The sequence below is a fragment of the Thalassophryne amazonica genome, chromosome 15, assembly GCF_902500255.1.
Source record: "Thalassophryne amazonica chromosome 15, fThaAma1.1, whole genome shotgun sequence".
NCBI lineage: Eukaryota > Metazoa > Chordata > Actinopteri > Batrachoidiformes > Batrachoididae > Thalassophryne > Thalassophryne amazonica.
In genome coordinates, this window is record NC_047117.1 from 29606183 (window position 1) to 29628215 (window position 22033).

The window sequence follows — 22033 nt, forward strand, 5'->3', positions numbered from 1 at the left end:
CTCTTTTTCCTCCCTTGTTTCTAATTTAACATAAAATAGATTAGATTAGATTAGATAGAACTTTATTGATCCGTTAGGAAGACTCCCTCAGGTTCCAGCAACATTGTATAGCAGCACACCGGTGTCGCAGACCGAACGGTCTGCCCCTAAAAATCAATCCACCTTTTGCATCTGCGCATGCGTCATTTTGGACCACAGCAGAGTCTCTTCACCCAAAGCAATCAAATGGATTAATGGGATTATTAACCATCAGATAATAAAGGTAAAACCTCTTAAATCATTCTAAAGTCAGTTTTAAGCAGAAATGAGGTGAAATTCCGTGACGCTTTGAAATATGAACGCATCATGTTGCAGTTCGTTTAGCCGCGCAGCTCTGATCGCTTCTGCTGCCTTTTATGATAAAATAATGCTGAATTTATGTGGAAGTGATTGTTGTACAAAAGCTTCAGATATCTGTCGCTGAGATAGTTGATGACTGGAGTGCAGTTTGAAGTCGAAACGAGGTGATAATCTGTGAATCGTGTCATCAGGGGGGACCGATTTTCAGGGGGACCGTTCGGTCTGCTACACCGGGTAAGAAGCACACAGAGTAGTGAAAGTAAAAGAAAAAGTTTGCAAATATAAATATAAATACCAGACATACTGATCAATACTGGTTTTCTGGCTACTACTGTTCCTCTCATTCCCGTCCTCTGTCTTCCTGTTACTACTGAACAACTTTTATTTATTTTGTTACAGGAGTGCCACAGACCCAGTTGGACAAGAAGTGATCTGGGCCCTTGGAGCAGGTTGTAGAGATATTATCTCCCTACAGGTGGCGCCACTACATCCATGGTAACAGAGAAACAGATTGTACCTTCGTGACTTTTGACTCTGTTGCGGTTATTAAAACAAATGGATTTTGTCTGTGTATCTTTATCTGTAGTCAACAACCTGCTCGCTTCAGTAATCGGTGCCTACAGACCATAGGAAGATGCTGGCCGCACCTTCGTGCTCTTGGTGTGGGTGGGGCCGGGTGTGGCATTCAAGGACTGGCCTCACTCGGTAAACAATTTTTGCATCCTGTGCCAATAACACCTACAACACTTTCAGATGAAGACAACACTAGCAAATGCAGCAACCACAAATACAAAAAAATACCTGCATCAAATATAAAACATGTAGTTGCTGTCCATCAAAAAACATTTTGAGAATTGAGAAAATGCTTAAAAACACACAAAACACAAACAAATATAATTTACAACACATGCAACAATTTTATTTGATAGAATTTCTGAGGGGAATTCACATAAGACATGCAAAAAGAGACTTGTTGCAAATAACAACAACACAAGTATGAAGAACACAAAAAGAGGTTTTTGCACAGTTTCTGACAGAGTCCTCGGTGCATCACAGCGTTCTGATATGTTTATCTCTACCTACACGGCAGAGTTGAGTATGTTTATTGATCTGTTGCATTGATTATTTTACCCGTAAGATAGATTCACATTATACTCTATTTCTTGCAAGCCATTAAGCAGCTGAAGTCTACACTTCTCTGCATTTGCTTGCAATGTCTTCAGTTGGAGGTGTTATGGTCTCTATTGGCCACCGTACCTATCAGTGATTTTTAACTTAAATCTGGAACTACATGACACAATATAATAGTTCTAAAAAAATAGTTGTTGCCTTTTTAATCATGAATATAACATGTAGAAATGATGATGTGACAGAAGCAATGTTCATGGTTTGGTGTAGCAACAGCTCTGATCGGCCACTAGAGGGCAACAGAGAACTCGCCATAGAAATGGTGTTCATATCATGAACTTTTTGTATAGTTTTCTCAGTAGTTGTAGTCTTTATACAGTGGCTTGCCAAAGTAATCGGCTCCTTGGCCGAACACACACACAAAACACATACTATGCACAATTTCTCCAATCACAGCCACAGAAACCTACAGTATAACTGCTTCTGGTTTGTCTTGGTGGCTTTCCTCACTCTTCTTCTTGCACAGTCACTCAGTTTTTGAGAACTGTCTACTACGCACATACTTACCATAGAGTGCCATACTGTTTTCATTTCTTCATAACTAATGTAAATAAAGTCCAAGACATATTCAGTCAGTTGAAAATGTTCATGTATCCATCCCCTGACCTGTCTGAAGAAAACTGGCTATAAAACTGGTTATTTAAAGGTATTATACCAAAGGGGCTGATTACGTATGCAACCCATCATCTTGGCTTTTATATTTTTAATTAATTTATATCAAGTTGTAGAGATTTGGTTTGACTTTGAGTCTAAGGAAGATCATTTTAGAAAGTTTTATATTGAGAAGCCTGATTTACTTTTTATATTTGAAATGACATAAATAAATTAAAATGTGTGAAATACCAAGGGGCTGAATACTTTTGCCAGCCACTGTATGTTTGATATTCACTCAGTAATGCTCAATAACATGTACTTTGGTATAAAAAATATTAATATTATTAATATTTGAATAATAATATTAATATAAATTAATATTATTGTAGGTCAGTTTTACAGGAACAGTACTGAAGACTTATAATTCAAGTTCTCTTTATTTTGCATCATACATTTTGCATTTTTTTAATGAGTTTCTTATTTAGGCAGCACGGTGGATTAGTGGTTAGCACTGTTGCCTCACAGCAAGAAGATCATGGGTTTGATTCCCACCTGTGGCCTTTCTGTGTGTCTGTGTGTCTGAGTCTGCGTGTTCGCCCCATGTTTGCGTGGGTTCACTCCGGGTGCTCCAGCTTCCTTCCCGCATTCAAAGACATGCAGGTTAGGTGAATTGGAAACTTTAAATTGTCGGTAGGTGTGTGTGCGACTGTGAATGTGTTTGTTTGTCTATATGAGACCCTGTGACAGACTAGCATTCTGTCCAGGGTGTACCCCGCCTCACGTCCTGTGACTCCTAGGATAGGCTCCAGCTCCCCTGTGACCCTTAACCCTCTGGATCCGACGCCGTCGTATATGACGGCTAAGACCAAGCTTTACTAAATTAGAAATAACTTTTTAATGATATGAGATGGAAACTTACTTTTTTTTTTGCTGAAAAGTTAACTCCGTGGACTTTCGAGCCAGCCATTGGCCATCTTTGTACTCCTCATAGAAGCTGTGTGATGACGTGTGCAATGTGAGTGTCCAATCGGAATTGGTTCACCGTCACATGGTTTTCCAAAATCCAAACGTAGGGCAGATTTACCTCACGTGAAAAGCCAAACATCATTTTCAGGAGTGATATGTTACTAGTTGGCCCATTTGAATAGCCCCCTGGGTGCTCCAATGAGTACATACTATTAGTACATACTCAGTGTGCCCTGCGCCATTACGCACAGCGATCAGTGAAAGCACATGGAGAGCCTCTGATGACAATCTCACATGCTCAAACAAAGAGTGTGTAACTATCAGGATTGCTCCACTAGTTTGCATGTGAATGTTACTGGATAACTCTGTTGCTTTCTCTGCGTAAAAACAGTTGTTTATTATAGTTTGCTGTCTGTTTTGAATAAATGTGTGTGGAGAATTATTTTTCGCTTTATTTTTTCCTTGCCTATATTTGATTGTAAACCTTTATTACACTTATAAAACACAACAAAAACATATATATTCTGAAAGCACAGGTTGTCCTGAAAAAAAAAGAGACATAACATTTGATTGTGGGATGCAGGGAGAGCTGTTAACAGCAATAATAAAACATTTATGCCAGGCGAGTGAACTGTCCAAAGAATGCCCTCGGACCCCAGAGGGTTAATGGTCAGTCAGAGCTAAAATTGTATAATGCCTCACATTCACCCTGTTGTCAGGGTGCTGCCATACAAAGTACTCACTACACACTGGGAGCAATAGGAGATTAAAGACCTTGCCCAAGGGCCCTTAGTGATTTTCCAGTCAGGCTGGGATTTGAACCAAGGATCTTCTGGTCTCAAGCCTAACACTTTAACCACTAAACTATCACCTCCTTTGCTATACGGTGTATTAAGCAGCCTTTGTTTCTTATCGGTGGATCTTCTTTTCTCTCAGCGAGGAACTGCATGCGGCTGCAGGTGCTGGAGTTGGATCATGTGAGTGAAATCAACCAAGAGGTGGCAGCAGAGGTTTGCAGAGAAGGCCTGAAGGGCCTGGAGATGCTGGTCCTCACCTCCACGCCAGTCACCCCAAAAGCCCTGCTGCACTTCAACAGTGAGTTTGACCTCCTGTACAAATGACTGTAATGAATAATATATATTACTGGCTGTGTGAAGTGGAAGCGTGTTCAAATTTACTGTGGAATTTTACATACACTCATTATACGAATGTCATAAAAATGTTTCTGCCGGCTATTATTTTAATGATTGCACAATATATATCTTTAATAGAAGAAAAACAATGAATTTTGTACACAAATATTCATTTTATTTTCTGACATCAAGTCAAAATTATACTTAGGAGTGCAAAAGTATACATACACCTACTTACTGTAGGTTATTAAATCAGTCGTGCTGCACATTTAAATATGTCTTAACTTGCAAAGGCTTCATAACTTCATGTTATCAGTCATGATTGACTCGTGACGACAGCTGGTAGCTTCTCTTTGTCAACTTAAATGGGTTTGACTGACAGTGCTCATTAGATTGGATTATTTGTGTGTGTGTGTGTGTGTGTGTGTGTGTGTGTGTGTGTGTGTATATATATATATATATATATATATATATATATATATATATATATATATATATATATATATAAAAATCATGTATCATATGTATAGGCTCCATTTCCCCCAATGAACCTTATTTGGAATAAGTGGGTATAGAAAATGGATGGATGTATCATATGTTATACATTCATTCTGCTGGAAAGAAATAACTGAAAGCGCAATATTACAGTGGCATTTATGTTCATGATGAGTGTATGTAACCCTCTGCACATAAATGTACAGTGAGGCAAATAAGTATTTGATCTACTGTCGATTGTGCAGGTTTTGCCACCTACAAAGAATGTTGAGGTCTGTAATTTTTATTGTAGGTACACTTCAACTGTGAGAGACAGAATCTAAAAAAATTTCAGAAAATCACATTGTATGATTTTTAAATACTGTAATTAATTTGTATTTTATTGCATGAAATAAGTATTTGATAACCTACCAACCAGCAAGAATTCTGGCTCACACACACCTGTTAGTTCTTTAAGAAGCCCTCTTATTCTGCACTCTTTACCTGTATTAATTGCACCTGTTTGAACTTGTTACCTGTATAAAAGACACCTGTTCACACATTCAATCAATCACATTCCAACCTGTCCACCGTGGCCAAGACCAAAGAGCTGTCTAAGGACTTCAGGGACAAAATTGAAGACCTGCACAAGACTGGGATGGACTATAGGACAACAGGCAAGCAGCTTGGCGACAAGACAACAACTGTTGGCGTAATTATTAGAAAATGGAACAAACACAAGATGACTGTCTGGGACTCCATGCAAGATCTCAACTCGTGCGGTAAGGATGATTCTTAGAAAGCCCAGAACTACATGGGAGGATCTGGTCAATGACCTGAAGAGAGCTGGGACCACAGCCGTAAAGATTACATGCGTAACACACCACACCATCATTGTTTAAAATCCTGCAGGGCAGCAAGGTCCCCCTGCTCAAGCCAGCAAATGTCCAGGCCCGTTTGAAGTTCACCAGTGACCATCTGGATGATCCAGAGGAGGCATGGGAGAAGGTCATGTGCTCAGATGAGACCAAAATAGAGCTTTTTGGTATCAACTCCACTCGCCGTGTTTGGAGGATGAGAACAACCCCAAGAACACCGTCCCAGCCGTGAAGCATGGGGGTGGAAACATCATACTTTGGGGGCACTTTTCTGCAAAGGGGACAGGACGACTGCATCATATGCAGTCGTCCTGCATATGCATATGCTTGCTCACAGGGGGTCGTTTTGACCGTTGGGGTTTTACATAATTATTGTATGGCCTTGCCTTACAATATAAAGCGCCTTGGGGCAACTGTTTGTTGTGATTTGGCGCTATATAAAAAAAAAATTGATTGATTGATTGATATTGAAGGGAGGATGGATGGGGTCATGTATCGTGAGATTTTGGCAAACAACCTCCTTCCCTCAGTAAGAGCATTGAAGATGGGTCGTGGCTGGGTCTTCCAGCATGACAGTGACCCCAAACACACAGCTGGGGCAACTAAGGAGTGGCTACATAAGAAGCATTTCAAGGTCCTGGAGTGGCCTGGCCAGTCTCCAGACCTGAACTCAATAGAAAATCTTTGCAGGGAGCTGAAACTCCAAACCTGAAAGATCTGGAGAAGATCTGTATGGAGGAGTGGACCAAAATCCCTGCTGCAGTGTGCAAACTTGGTCAAGAACTAAAGGAAACATCTGACCTCTGTAACTGCAAACAAATGTTTCTGTACCAAATATTAAGATCTGTTTTTCTAGTGTATCAAAGACTTATTTCATGCAATAAAATGCAAATTTATTATTTAAAAATCATACAATGTGATTTTCTGATTTTTTTTTAAGACTCTGTCTCTCACAGTTGAAGTGTACCTATGATAGAAATTACAAACCCCTCCATTCTTTGTAGGTGGGAAAACTTGCAAAATCAACAGTGGATCAAATATTTATTTGCCCCACTGTATGTCAGTATTTAAAACTGACAATATTGTGTAAGGTGCAATGCTGTACAGTGTTTCTACCGTGTCCCACAAAGACTTGTGCCGTTATTCATGTTGCAGTTGCCATAGCTACAGTTCAGTCATTTCAACTCATAGACAGTTATATTTATATGAATTCAGCTTGACAAAAAACAGTCCAGCATGAAGGCTCTGGCTTCATCAGTTACCATAGTGCACACTTCAGCCTGCACAGAGGGAGACTGGAGAGTGACGTTAATTTCTTTCCTTGGATGAATGAAGTCAGAGTGTGCAGATGGATGGAGAGGCATTTACGAGTTCATGCACTTTGACAGTTGATATGACAATGCATTTAATGTTCAAGTGCACATCTGGCATAAAAACAGCATGGTGAAATCCATTTTAATGCTCCAAGAATCTTTCTTTTACCTGTGTGCTGTAGGTGTTTGCCGCAACCTGAAATCCATTGTGGTTCAGATTGGTATAGAAGACTACTTTGAAGACCCCAACAGTCCTGAAGCTCGGAAATTGTTTGATGAGATGGTTAACAAGCTGCAGGTAAAAGCATATCTGTTTCTCAAATTATTGGGCACAACTTGCTGGTAGCAGTTGGGCCCCTTTTTCCTTCAGAACTGCCTTAACTGGATTAATTCATCATGGTATAGATTCAACAAGGTGCTGGAAACATTCCTCACAGGTTTTGGTACACATTGATATGATAAATCACCAGCCTGAACTGTTACAGACAGGATGGATCCATTCTTTCATTCTGGTTTACACCATGTTTTCTGTAGTTTCCTGTTCTTAACTGACTGACGTTGGTGTGGTCTGCATGATGCTGAAGCCCATCTGTTTCACATTTGATCACGGTGGCTTAGTGGTTAGCACTGTTGCCTCACAGCAAGAAGGTCATGGGTTTGATTCCCACCTATGGCTTTTCTGTGTGGAGTTTGCATGTTCTCCCCATGTTTGCGTGGGTTTCCTCTGGGTGCTCTGGCTTCCTCCCACGTCCAAGGTGAATTGGAAACTTTCTACTTGTCCAGGTCTCCCTTGCAAAAGAGATCTCAATCTCAATGGGACTAACCTGGTTAAATGGAGGTTAAATTAAATTAAATTCAGATATGATCTTATCCATACTTTGGTTGTCATGAGTGGTTATTTGAGATATTGTAAACTGTAATGTGTAAACATTTTTGGTAAAAGGTCTAAGCAGTGAGTCACCCCTTTGAGTCTGGTCTGCTTGGGGTTTCTTCCTCTATATCATCAGAGGGAGTTTTTCCTTACCACTGTCACCTGTGTGCTTGCTCTGGGGGTTGGCAAGGTTAGACCTTACTTGTGTGAAGCGCCTTGAGGCAGCTTTGTTGTGATTTGGAGCTATATAACCTAAAATAAAATAAATAAATTATTGGTGCTTTTCTCTACGTTGAAACCAGTCTGGCCATTCCTCTCTGACCTCTACCATTAAAAGGCATTTTCACACAGAGAACAACTGCTCACTGGTAGTTTCTTCTTTTTCAGCTCATTCTCCGAAGACTATACAGATGGTTGTCCTTAAAAATATGAGTAAATCAGTAATTTGTAAAATACTTAAACCAGCCTGTCTGGTACCAACAACCATCCCACGTTCAAAGTCAGTTAAATCTTGTTTCTTTCCCATTTTGATGCTTTATTTGAGCTTCAATAGACCCTCTTGATTGTGTCTACAGGTCTAAATGCATTTTTTTTTTTGCCACATGATTGGATGAATAAATGTTTAGATGTAATATACAACCCCAATTCCAATGAAGTTGGGATGTTGTGTAAAATGTAAATAAAAACTGAATACAATGATAAGTAAATCCTCTTCAACCTATATTCAATTGAATACACCACAAAGGCAAGATATTTAATGTTCAAACTGATAAACTTTATTGTTTTGTGCAAATATTTGCTCATTGTGAAATGGATGCCTGCAACACGTTTCAAAAAAGCTGTGACAGTGGTATGTTTACCACTATGTTACATCACCTTTCCTTCTAACAACACTCAATAAGTATTTGGGAACTGAGGACGCTCATGTTTGGGTAGAAAAGGAGCTTCCCCAAAAGGCTCAGCCAAGCAAAGCTGTGGCGAGGATCACCACTTTGTGAACAACTGCATGAAAAATAGTCCAACAGTTTAAGAACAATGTTCAATGTTCAATTGCAAAGAATTTAGGGATTCCATTATTTACCGTCCATAATATAATCAGAAAATTCAGAGAATCTGGAGAACAATCTACACATAAGCGGCAAGGCCGAAAACCAACACTGAATGCCCGTGACCTTCAATCCCTCAGGCGGCACTGCATTAAAAACCGACATACTGTGGCAAGGATCTTACCGCGTGGGCTCAGGAACACTTCAGAAGTTAAAACTCTACTGTGCAAAGCAAAAGCCATACATCAACAACATCCAGAAATGCCGCCGTCTTCTCTGGGCCCAAGCTCATTTGAAATGGACAGACGCCAAGTGGAAAAGTGTGCTGTGGTCTGATGAGTCCAAATTTCAAATTGGTTTTGGAAATCATGGACATCATGTCCTCTGGACAAAAGAGGAAAAAGACCATCCAAATTGTTACCAGCGCCAAGTTCAAAAGATGACTCCATCGGGGATAGATTCTAACTCCTAGTGTATTCCATGATTGCATGCATGGACTGAGTGTTAAATAAGGTTTGAAAACCAGCAGCTTGGGTGCCTTTCTTGATGAGGAAATGTACTGAATTTGGCTTCACAGACAATGCTGCAGTCTTTGCAGAGTCAGTGGATGCCCTGATTGGAACACTTGAGAAGATGTGGGAGGAATCACAGGGGAGGTGATGGTCTAGTGGTGGGGAGGTGATGGTCTAGTGGTGGGGAGGTGATGGTCTAGAGGTTAAAGCGTTGGGCTTGAGACCAGAGGATCATCGGTTCAAATCCCAGCATGACTGGAAAATCACTAAGGGCTCTTGGGCAAGGTCCTTAATCCCCTTGTTGCTCACGGTGTGTAGTGAGCGCCTTGTATGGCAGCACCCTCAGATCGGTGTGAATGTGAGGCATTATTTGTAAAGCACTTTGAGCGTCTGATGCAGATGGAAAAGCGCTATATAAATGCAGTCTATTTACCATTTAGGAATTTGTGTCTGGATGTCTGATTTTAAACTTTGTGGACTCAGAGGTGTGTACCTCTATGCAGGGAAAGTGTTCACTTGTCTCAGCAGTGGTATTCATGTCTCTGGCCTTTTGAGATCGGAGACATGTGAGAAGAACCTATGGCAGGGGTGGGCAATCATGTGCCATGAAGGGCCGAGACCCTGCAGGTTTTCCTTGCTACCAATCACCTCAGCAGGTGATTTAATTAATGATCAGGTGTTTATGCTCAAGGGAGAAGCTAATCAGCAACCCACCTGCTGAGGTGATTGGTTGCAAGGAAAACCTGCAGTGTCTCGGCCCTCGTTGCCCACCCCTGACCTATGGTATCATGAGGTTGGTGGACAAAGGTGTTTGGCGATGCCCATATCTTTGCTGGAGAATGAAGGCTCAAGTCTTTTGCGTCCTGCAGCTGCCTGTCTTACAGTGTGGTTGTGAGACTTGAACACCAACAAGCGACCTAAGGCCTAACACTAGATGTCTTTGGGACTCTGTGTTTTCAGAGAATACTTCAGTGCTGCCAGAATCCCTTTCTGTCTAATGAACACTTGGAGTGCCTCAAACAACGGGTATCACTGACATTTGAGGGAACATCAGCTTTAACGTTTCATCCATGTGGCGTTTATCTCTGGGAATGATCTACTATGGAAGCACCTCAATGTTGAGGACCAGCTGCTGGTGGTTTCATAGTGTTAATAGCTGTGGTGACGTACAATGCCAGCACATGCACCCTGATCTGACCTGACCCGACATGACATAACTCTTGCTTTAGTGACACCATCAGATCAAGATGTTTACTGTTTTAGGGTAAAATTGCTCTGTGGTCCCCCTCCACAGTGACGACTGTGCAGGTAATGAGTGTGGTTAACACGATGAAGCAGTGAGGGTGCTTTTGTGTGCTCTGCTGCACTCTTTATCCTTCCTGGTTTCTGGTTTTGAAGTTTTACACAAATGCATACACAAACAGTTTAGCTTATAGCTGTTCAGCGGGTATGGTAGCTCTATTTTTACTAAGCGGACACTGTATTTAAACAGTGACTCAGTCCTTGAAGTTCTCATGATGGCTGGTTGAGTTTGCTGGTGTTAAAGTCCATGAGCTCTATATCTGACTCAAACAGAGATCCAAAAACAATCCCAGGCTTTATTTGTTTGTCAATTATGACTCAGTGTGTTCTTGAACATTGGATTAGTTGGTGGGATTGCTCACAGTAGTTGGGTAACATATTCAAAACTACAGGCAGCATTAATTAGTTTTTAATGTTCCCAATTATTTGTTAAAAAGAAACCTACATGGAAAATATATAGTACTGGAAAGGCTTCAGTACCTCAACAATTTTAACAAAAAATTTAGAGTTTAATAATTTTAGATAAACCCAGTCAATGCCTTGGATAGGCTCCAGTCTCCCATGACCTTTAATTGGAATAAGCAGCTTTTGAAAAGGACAAATGGGTAAATATTCTACCAAAATCATATGTGGTATTTATATTTTTTACATCTTTAAAGAAACAAATCAGATATTAAGTTCCATTTTCAATAAATAAATAAATAACTACAATTGATTTCTTTTGAGGAGTACTGAAAATTGGCTTTAAACATACATGATGTAGTTTGTCCAATTAATTATAGTCTCTGCAGATGGAGGGTCTGTGTCTTAAAATGTCTTTAATGTATTTAATGCAATACTTCTGTAAAAAAAATAAAACATCTGAATGAAAGCTGAAGGTACACGGCAAGCATATCTTGATTTTCCCCCACTCCCACTCCATTGTGGTGGTTTACAGAAGCAAAATTATATAAATGCATAAAGCTTGGGTCCCACCGAATAATAAGCCATGAATAATAAGCCATATACAACCCCTGGCAAAAATTATGGAATCACCGAATCACCTCAGAGGATGTTCATTCAGTTGTTTAATTTTGTAGAAAAAAAGCAGATCACAGACATGACACAAAACTAAAGTCATTTCAAATGGCAACTTTCTGGCTTTAAGAAACACTATAAGAAATCAAGAAAAAAAGATTGTGGCAGTCAGTAACGGTTACTTTTTTAGACCAAGCAGAGGAAAAAAATATGGAATCACTCAATTCTGAGGAAAAAATTATGGAATCACCCTGTAAATTTTCATCCCCCAAATTAACACCTGCATCAAATCAGATCTGCTCATTGCCATGACATTGACCCTATGTGTCTTTTTGCAAGGAATGTTTTTGCAGTTTTTGCTCTATGGCAAGATGCATTATCATCTTGAAAAATGATTTCATCATCCCCAAACATCCTTTCAATTGTCCAAAATATCAACATAAACTTGTGCATTTATTGATGATGTAATGACAGCCGTCTCCCCAGTGCCTTTACCTGACATGCAGCCCCATATCATCAATGACTGTTCTCTTCAGGCAGTCATCTTTATAAATCTCATTGGAAAGGCACCAAACAAAAGTTCCAGCATCATCACCTTGCCCAATGCAGATTCGAGATTCATCACTGAATATGACTTTCATCCAGTCATGCACAGTCCACAATTGCTTTTCCTTAGCCCATTGTAACCTTGTTTTTTTCTGTTTAGGTGTTAATGATGCCTTTCGTTTAGCTTTTCTGTATGTAAATCCCATTCCTTTAGGCAGTTTCTTACAGTTCGGTCACAGACGTTGACTCCAGTTTCCTCCCATTCGTTCCTCATTTGTTTTGTTGTACATTTTTCGATTTTTGAGACATATTGCTTTAAGTTTTCTGTCTTGACGCTTTGATGTCTTCCTTGGTCTACCAGTATGTTTACCTTTAACAACCTTCCCATGTTGTTTGTATTTGGTCCAGAGTTTAGACACAGCTGACTGTGAACAACCAACATCTTTTGCAACATTGCGTGATGATTTACTCTCTTTTAAGAGTTTGATAATCCTCTCCTTTGTTTCAATTGGCATCTCTCATGTTGGAGCCATGATTCATGTCAGTCCACTTGGTGCAACAGCTCTCCAAGGTGTGTTCACTCCTTTTTAGATGCAGACTAACGAGCAGATCTGCTATGATGCAGGTGTTCGTTTTGGGGATGAAAATTTACAGGGTGATTCCATAATTTTTTCCTCAGAATTGAGTGATTCCATATTTTTTTCCTCTGCTTGGTCTAAAAAAGTAACCGTTACTGACTCCCACAATCTTTTTTTCTTGATTTCTTATAGTGTTTCTTAAAGCCAGAAAGTTGCCATTTGAAATGACTTTAGTTTTGTGTCATGTCTGTGATCTGCTTTTTTTCTACAAAATTAAACAACTGAATGAACATCCTCCGACGCCGGTGATTCCATAATTTTTGCCAGGAGTTGTATATATATATATATATATATATATATATAATATTTATTTATTTATTTTTATTTCTTCCGCAGCTTACAAGTCACCATGATACAACTTTTAACTTTGTGTTATGTCTTCAAAATTGGTCTTTTGTGCACTCTCGTTCTGTGTTGCTGCACAGCTCTGCGCTGCTTTTAGCGGCTTCACTGGAGTTATTTCTTCCGCGGCTTTAAACACACATCCACTTTCACACAGTCATCCAAATTTTAACTTTGTCTTCCTCCAATATTGACTGAAAAATCACTCTTTCATGAGCTGGCATTCTGCCTAAATGCTCCTTTGGTGCGTGATGAGTCACTGTGTGCACACAGCGGAGCTCATGTGATCCATTAACAAGATATTAAATCAACCATAGACATACTTTTACAGCTAGGAACTGTTTTATCAAGCCATAAAAACATTAAAAATAGTTACCTTAAGCTGTTCAAAATACATTCCACATGGAGCAGGAAAGAGAGGAAAAAGCATCCAGATAAAACAGTCCTCTGTGATTCCAGAAGCGATTAGAGATGTTTTCAGCATCCAAGGTTTGGCAGAAAATGATTAATCTGCTACAAAATAATTATTTTATATACAGCGTCTAGTGCACAGAGCAGGTGGAATTGTGTGTGCAAGAGGGCAGCCGCTCCAAAAACAACCTCTTAGGGCCTGCGTAGTTGCCAGGCGCATGGATAATGGGCTTTTAGCAGACTCGTAAGCACCATGCACATGCCTCTAAGTCGTCGCAGTAACACATACACAAACTGCGCCACACTGTGTGGCTCATTATTCATCCTTCATTATTCGGTGGGACCCAGGCTTAACTGTCCAGACCTGACTGTGTGTTGAGAGAGTCCAAGAGAAAAGGACAATGCCTGCTTTACTACATTCGTACCAAATCCTTTCTGCAAGATTTCTGTTTGTGTTCCTTTCTGTTTAGTTATTCCATGGCCTCCTTTAGCAGTAATGGTACTTGTAATAAGTGTAGCTTATTCGTAGCTTTGGAGGCCAGGCTGGGCGAATTGGAGACTCGGCTCCACACCGTGGAAAATTCTACAGCTAGCCAGGCCCCTGTAGTCGGTGCGGACCAAGGTAGCTTAGCCACCGTTAGTTTCCCTCTGGCAGATCCCGAGCAGCCGGGAAAGCAGGGCGACTGGATGACTGTGAGGAGGAAGCGTAGTCCTAAACAGAAGCCCCGTGTACACCGCCAACCCGTTCACATCTCTAACTGTTTTTCCACACTCGACGACACACCCGCCGAGGATCAAACTCTGGTTATTGGCGACTCTGTTTTGAGAAATGTGAAGTTAGCGACACCAGCAACCATAGTCAGTTGTCTTCCGGGGGCCAGAGCAGGTGACATTGAAGGAAATTTGAAACTGCTGGCTAAGGCTAAGCGTAAATTTGGTAAGATTGTAATTCACGTCGGCAGTAATGACACCCGGTTACGCCAATCGGAGGTCACTAAAATTAACATTGAATCGGTGTGTAACTTTTCAAAAACAATGTCGGACTCTGTAGTTTTCTCTGGGCCCCTCCCCAATCAGACCGGGAATGACATGTTTAGCCGCATGTTCTCCCTGAATTGCTGGCTGTCTGAGTGGTGTCCAAAAAATGAGGTGGGCTTCATAGATAATTGGCAAAGCTTCTGGGGAAAACCTGGTCTTGTTAGGAGAGACGGCATCCATCCCACTTTGGATGGAGCAGCTCTCATTTCTAGAAATCTGGCCAATTTTCTTAAATCCTCCAAACCGTGACTATCCAGGGTTGGGACCAGGAAGCAGAGTTGTAGTCTTACACATCTCTCTGCAGCTTCTCTCCTCCTGCCATCCCCTCATTACCCCATCCCCGTAGAGACGGTGCCTGCTCCCAGACCACCAATAACCAGCAAAAATCTATTTAAGCATACCTTACAGAAACCTGGTTACAGCAGGATGAATATGTTAGTTTAAATGAGTCAACATCCTCGAGTCACACTAACTGCCAGAATGCTCGTAGCACGGGCCGAGGCGGAGGATTAGCAGCAATCTTCCATTCCAGCTTATTAATTAATCAAAAACCCAGACAGAGCTTTAATTCATTTGAAAGCTTGACTCTTAGTCTTGTCCATCCAAATTGGAAGTCCCAAAAAACAGTTTTATTTGTTATTATCTATCGTCCACCTGGTCGTTACTGTGAGTTTCTCTGTGAATTTTCAGACCTTTTGTCTGACTTAGTGCTTAGCTCAGATAAGATAATTATAGTGGGCGATTTTAACATCCACACAGATGCTGAGAATGACAGCCTCAACACTGCATTTAATCTATTATTAGACTCAATTGGCTTTGCTCAAAATGTAAATGAGTCCACCCACCACTTTAATCATATCTTAGATCTTGTTCTGACTTATGGTATGGAAATTGAAGACTTAACAGTATTCCCTGAAAACTCCCTTCTGTCTGATCATTTCTTAATAACATTTACATTTACTCTGATGGACTACTCAGCAGTGGGGAATAAGTTTCATTACACTAGAAGTCTTTCAGAAAGCACTGTAACTAGGTTTAAGGATATGATTCCTTCTTTATGTTCTTTATGTTAGGACATCTTACTACTCATCACTAATTGAAGAAAATAAGAACAACCCCAGGTTTCTTTTCAGCACTGTAGCCAGGCTGACAAAGAGTCAGAGCTCTATTGAGCCGAGGATTCCTTAACTTTAACTAGTAATGACTTCAATGACTTTCTTTGCTAATAAAAGTTTAACTATTAGAGAAAAAATTACTCATAACCATCCCAAAGACATATCGTTATCTTTGGCTGCTTTCAGTGATGCCGGTATTTGGTTAGACTCTTTCTTTCCGATTGTTCTGTCTGAGTTATTTTCATTAGTTACTTCCTCCAAACCATCAACATGTCTATTAGACCCCATTCCTACCAGGCTGCCTAAGGAAGCCCTACCATTATTTAATGCTTCGATCTTAAATATGATCAATCTATCTTTATTAGTTGGCTATGTACCACAGGCTTTTAAGGTGGCAGTAATTAAACCATTACTTAAAAAGCCATCACTTGACCCAGCTATCTTAGCTAATTATAGGCCAATCTCCAACCTTCCTTTTCTCTCAAAAATTCTTGAGAGGGTAGTTGTAAAACAGCTAACTGATCATCTGCAGAGGAATGGTCTATTTGAAGAGTTTCAGTCAGGTTTTAGAATTCATCATAGTACAGAAATAGCATTAGTGAAGGTTACAAATGATCTTCTTATGGCCTCAGACAGTGGACTCATCTCTGTGCTTGTTCTGTTAGACCTCAGTGCTGCTTTTGATACTGTTGACCATAAACTTTTATTACAGAGATTAGAGCATGCCATAGGTATTAAAGGCACTGCGCTGCGGTGGTTTGAATCATATTTATGTAATAGATTACAATTTGTTCATGTAAATGGGGAATCTTCTTCACAGACTAAGGTTAATTATGGAGTTCCACAAGGTTCTGTGCTAGGACCAATTTTATTCACTTTATACATGCTTCCCTTAGGCAGTATTATTAGACGGCATTGCTTAAATTTTCATTGTTACGCAGATGATACCCAGCTTTATCTATCCATGAAGCCAGAGGACACACACAATTAGCTAAACTGCAGGATTGTCTTACAGACATAAAGACATGGATGACCTCTAATTTCCTGCTTTTAAACTCAGATAAAACTGAAGTTATTGTACTTGGCCCCACAAATCTTAGAAACATGGTGTCTAACCAGATCCTTACTCTGGATGGCATTACCCTGAGCTCTAGTAATACTGTGAGAAATCTTGGAGTCATTTTTGATCAGGATATGTCATTCAAAGCGCATATTAAACAAATATGTAGGACTGCTTTTTTGCATTTACGCAATATCTCTAAAATCAGAATGGTCTTGTCTCAAAGTGATGCTGAAAAACTAATTCATGCATTTATTTCCTCTAGGCTGGACTATTGTAATTCATTATTATCAGGTTGTCCTAAAAGTTCCCTAAAAGCCTTCAGTTAATTCAAAATGCTGCAGCTAGAGTACTGACGGGGACTAGAAGGAGAGAGCATATCTCACCCATATTGGCCTCTCTTCATTGGCTTCCTGTTAATTAATAGTTAATAGTTCCTAGGGTTTGTAAGAGTAGAATGGGAGGCAGAGCCTTCAGCTTTCAGGCTCCTCTCCTGTGGAACCAGCTCCCAATTCAGATCAGGGAGACAGACACCCTCTCTACTTTTAAGATTAGGCTTAAAACTTTCCTTTTTGCTAAAGCTTATAGTTAGGGCTGGATCAGGTGACCCTGAACCATCCCTTAGTTATGCTGCTATAGATTTAGACTGCTGGGGGGTTCCCATGATGCACTGAGTGTTTCTTTCTCTTTTTGCTCTGTATGCACCACTCTGCATTTAATCATTAGTGATTGATCTCTGCTCCCCTCCACAGCATGTCTTTTTCCTGGTTCTCTCCCTCAGCCCCAACCAGTCCCAGCAGAAGACTGCCCCTCCCTGAGCCTGGTTCTGCTGGAGGTTTCTTCCTGTTAAAAGGGAGTTTTTCCTTCCCACTGTCTCCAAGTGCTTACTCACAGGGGGTCGTTTTGACCGTTGGGGTTTTTACGTAATTATTGTATGGCCTTGCCTTACAATATAAAGCGCCTTGGGGCAACTGTTTGTTGTGATTTCGCGCTATATAAATAAAATTGATTGAATTGATTGATTGATAGATTGTGTAAACTGGTGACCATGTGATTTGAGTGTTAGAACATAACTGCATTTTAACAACCCAAAAACAATGGTTTGTTTTTCTGATTTAGTACATTTCTATGCAGAAGCGGTCTGTTTCTCATATTGACAGCCACACCTGCTTCTAATCCATCATAAATACAGCTTCCACTAACAGGAAGCAGACACATCTATGGAATGTTACACAAGCAAAACCAAGTTGATTTTTGGATAGATGTGATCAAACTTCACCAATTTTGACAGTTTGTCTTCATTCCACACCCCTTTAATTTGGTGAGTTACCAGATGATTTGTGTGTTTCCTGTGGGGATCCATGGGTTCTAGATTGGGTAGTGTTTATAAAATAGGTAGATGACATTTTTCAAGGGTGGTAAGAAATTATGCAAATTTTCTATAATGATTTTAACTGAAAGTGCAGGAAATTAAAATGAGAAAGTTTTGTGAATAATTGTATTTATTATTTGGTACATTTAGTTGATATCATGGTTTACAACTGGCAAGCTCGAGATACAGTATTTCCTTTGTTCAGAGCTTGTCTGGTTACCAGGGACTGATTAATGGTGATATCAAAGTCCATTGTCCACTGTTGTTACCTAACATCCCTAATTTCTCCAAAAAATATTAGTCCTATCAACTTTTTGTTTTTATGGTGTTCGTCCTTGACCCAAAATACATAAGCATACCACATCGCAAATGTCAGCTCTCCCCAGTTTCTCCTTGATCAGAGTCACACAATCACACAAGCGTACACAGTGGCCATTTGGCTTTTAATTAATATAGAGATGATTTATCGCCCCCTGCTGGAATGGAGTGTGAGTTCAGAATTGAATTATCAACATCTGTTGTTACCTAATATCTCTAATTTCTCAAAAAATATTATTCCTAGTTTCTCCGTTAGTCCAGTTTTTCCATGATCGAAGTTACACACACATGTACACAGAGGCCATTTAGCTTTTAATTTACTGTATATATAGATAACATTTATTATCTTTGAATAATCATGTTAACCAGAGAATGACTTATCTATCTGTCTGTCTGTCTGTCTGTCTATCTATCTATCTATCTATCTATCTATCTATCTATCTATCTATCTATCTATCTATCTGTCTATCTGTCTATCTGTCTATCTGTCTATCTGTCTATCTATCTATCTGTCTATCTATAAATGGACTGCATTTATATAGCGCCTTTCCATCTGCATCAGACGCTCAAAGTGCTTTACAATAATGCCTCACATTTGCCCCAATGTCATGGTGCTGCCATACAAAGTACTCACTACACACCGGGAGAAATAGGGAATTAAAGACCTTGTCCAAGGGCCCTTAGTGATTTTCCAGTCAGGCTAGGAGTTGAACCGAGGATCTTCTGGTCTCAAGCCCAACGCCTTAACCACTAGACCCCTAAAACAAACAATCTATCTTTTTAAAAGTTTCAGACAGATTAAATGCACCTTATTGACCTTTAAATGACATTGATTGGCATTCCCTCCTTTTCTTTCAGGCTCTGAAGAAGAGACCGGGTTTCTCCAAAATTCTTCACGTGAAAGCTGATGGTCTCTGCTAACATCTTTTGTGTGGACGTCTTCTGCAGAAGCAACATCTCGGTTCCTGTCAGTCATAAAGATGCAACAGTTTTAAACAAACACCATGGAGTGGAACTGGTCTGCTGCACAAACACAAAGAGTGGGTGACCGCCTTGATGAAACAGGACGCTAGCTGCACTACCAAGGCTCAGCGTTCGGGCTTCGCAAATGCAAACTTGAAAAAGTAAAACATTTACTCTTCCACTTAGTCTCCTTCATAATGATTGTGACAGAAGTCCAGTTGACTTCCTCAGACTGTACTGACAAAGTAAAGGCCTGCATTAATCTTTACAAGAAACCCAACAAAACTGTTGGATTCCTCATTCTCAGACGTTTTCCTTTCAGCATTTAGTGGATTATCACCTTGCAGAGTCAGATCATATAAAAAAAACCCTGGAGCCAAGTGACAATGCTGCATTAAACTTGACGTCTACCTGAGGCCACTTTCAACAACACTTTCATCAGATGATACGCAAGTACATCACATCATTGAGAAATGTATTTTTTTAATAGGAAGTCTCAAGTTCTTGTGTTCAGCAGTTTTGAGATAGAGCCTTTACGGTTGCCTTTGCACCCGTGCAGTCATGACGATTGATGAGTTAGTCATTCTCAGTTCCCCACTTTCAAAAAAAGAATTAGAAGTCTGATCGTGCTGCCGACCTGTCTCATTTATTTTATCCCCGAATGAGGCAAGAATCACATTGACACAGTTGGAGTCAGTGTCTGTCCTCATTCCAATGAACGACTTCTCCATTGTGCCGTTAGAGAAAAAGCACCAAAACATGAATATGTCAGTCACATATGGAGTTTGAGTCAATCTTATTAAAAGTCCTTGAGGTATATACAGGTACGTTCCAGTTCTATATATGTGTATATGAGGGAAGATCCGTCTCTACAGGGCCAATCACAGGGCTTGTCATGGTTGAACATCCTGGTCTCATTATTTTTCAGCAGAGATCCTCTAGCTCCCCCTGCTGGTAATCATGGCACTGCAAAAATTCCTGCAGATGTGATTTGACACTTTGAAGCATGGAACAAGTATCACCAAGTAACCAAGTCTTCAGTACCACCATCAAATTTACAATTTGATTTGGTGTAATTCTTAATAAAATGTGACTGTCTTTGCACAAAAAGTTAAACTGTATTTGTAGCAATACGTACTGAGGCACACTCCCTTTTTTCTGCAGATCATATATATATATATATATACTTAGACAAAATGCGCACATGGATTTGAAACCGTTTTTAAATTGCACATTAGACAAACTATTTAGCCTCCTTCCATCAACAAGCTACCTACCAGATTGTTTATTTGACCTTGTTACAGGGAAATGAGCCTCATCTGTGCAACAAAAGGTGGACTGGCTTGTAGGTGCTGTTTTGGTCTGTGCTTCATACACTGAAACAAGAGAAAAGCTAAAGAAATTGCTTCAGTTGGAAACAGCCCAATGGAAAAAGTTTGTCCAAATTAACAAGCAAGTCAGGTCTGGGAGCTGCGCATGGCCACACCCACCATACCATGGAACTGCCTTGAGTCCCAGATAAAGACCACACAAGCAGACCACTGGTCCATCCCCACCTCTTGAAAGCAACCAGCTATCTGCAGCAGCCAGATGAAACATGGACGTCCCCTTGGACTTCTCCAACCACTGGGTTCCTCAACACTGAGGCAGCTGTGTGTTGGATCGTGCACAGAGAAACATGCCATGTGAGCAAAATGTCATCACTGATGTTCCTTCACTGTACAAGTGATACTGCTCATCTCCTAAAGTACCGTTTGTTTGACACAAAGTTATTCCAGCAGCACCTCAGAATTCTCTAAAGAGACTGGGTACCAAAAATATCCAGTTGCCGCCTTCAGTCACTGGTTAGTGTCCAAGTCTCACAACCATACCGTATGACATGAAGCACCAGGACTGTAAAGACTTCCAATTTTATTCTCTTGCAAAGAATTCTTCATCATCAGCCACCATTGTCTGGCGACCTCGTGACTCTATAAGATCTACTCAGGCATCTCTCGATCTCAAAGGCCAGAGACCCACAGACATGAATGTGACTGCAGAGCTAATATCTTTACAAGTTCAACACTTTCACCACAATCAGACACACTTCTGATGGCCAAGTCCAGAAATTTCTCATTCAGTCTTCAAGTGCTGCAATCAGGGTATCCATTGATTCTACAAGGACCATAGCATTGTCTGCAAAGTCAAGGTCAATAAACCTTTCCTCGCCGACAAACGTACCTAAGCATCTTGTTTCTCCAACCCTACCCAACACCCAGTCCATTCACACATTGAACAGTGGAGGAACCGGTGTCTAAAATTAATGTGTTGCAAGTTAATTTGGATCAACCTAATTCTTTTGAGTGGTATTAACTGAAGCACTTTTTAAAGTTGGCCCAACAATTCTCTTTTTTCAATGCAGTCAAAATATAGTATATCGTCGTAGTGATGCCAAGTGTGCCAAGTCGATACATGAGACACTAACAGTTGCGGCTGTCCATTTTATTCATGTTCTTCCAGTATTGCTCATTGTTATCGTGAACTGGAACTGATTATCAGAGGTGGGACGAAGTCACCATCAAGTCACTCTCAAGTCATGAATCTGCAAATCCCAAGTC

The 22033-nt window shown here is 40.3% G+C and overlaps 1 protein-coding gene across 1 annotated transcript in view; it reads left to right on the forward strand.

Moving 5' to 3' along the window:
- Positions 1–20602, forward strand: part of fbxo41 (F-box protein 41) — a 177488-nt gene extending 156886 nt beyond the window's left edge. The window contains exons 10-14 of the mRNA XM_034187513.1: positions 739–834; positions 926–1044; positions 4024–4182; positions 7068–7183; positions 19332–20602. Of these exons, the coding sequence (XP_034043404.1) occupies positions 739–834; positions 926–1044; positions 4024–4182; positions 7068–7183; positions 19332–19394 (553 nt within the window). The 3' untranslated portion in view covers positions 19395–20602. The remainder of the gene's footprint in view (positions 1–738; positions 835–925; positions 1045–4023; positions 4183–7067; positions 7184–19331) is intronic.
- The last annotated feature ends 1431 nt before the right edge of the window (positions 20603–22033 follow it).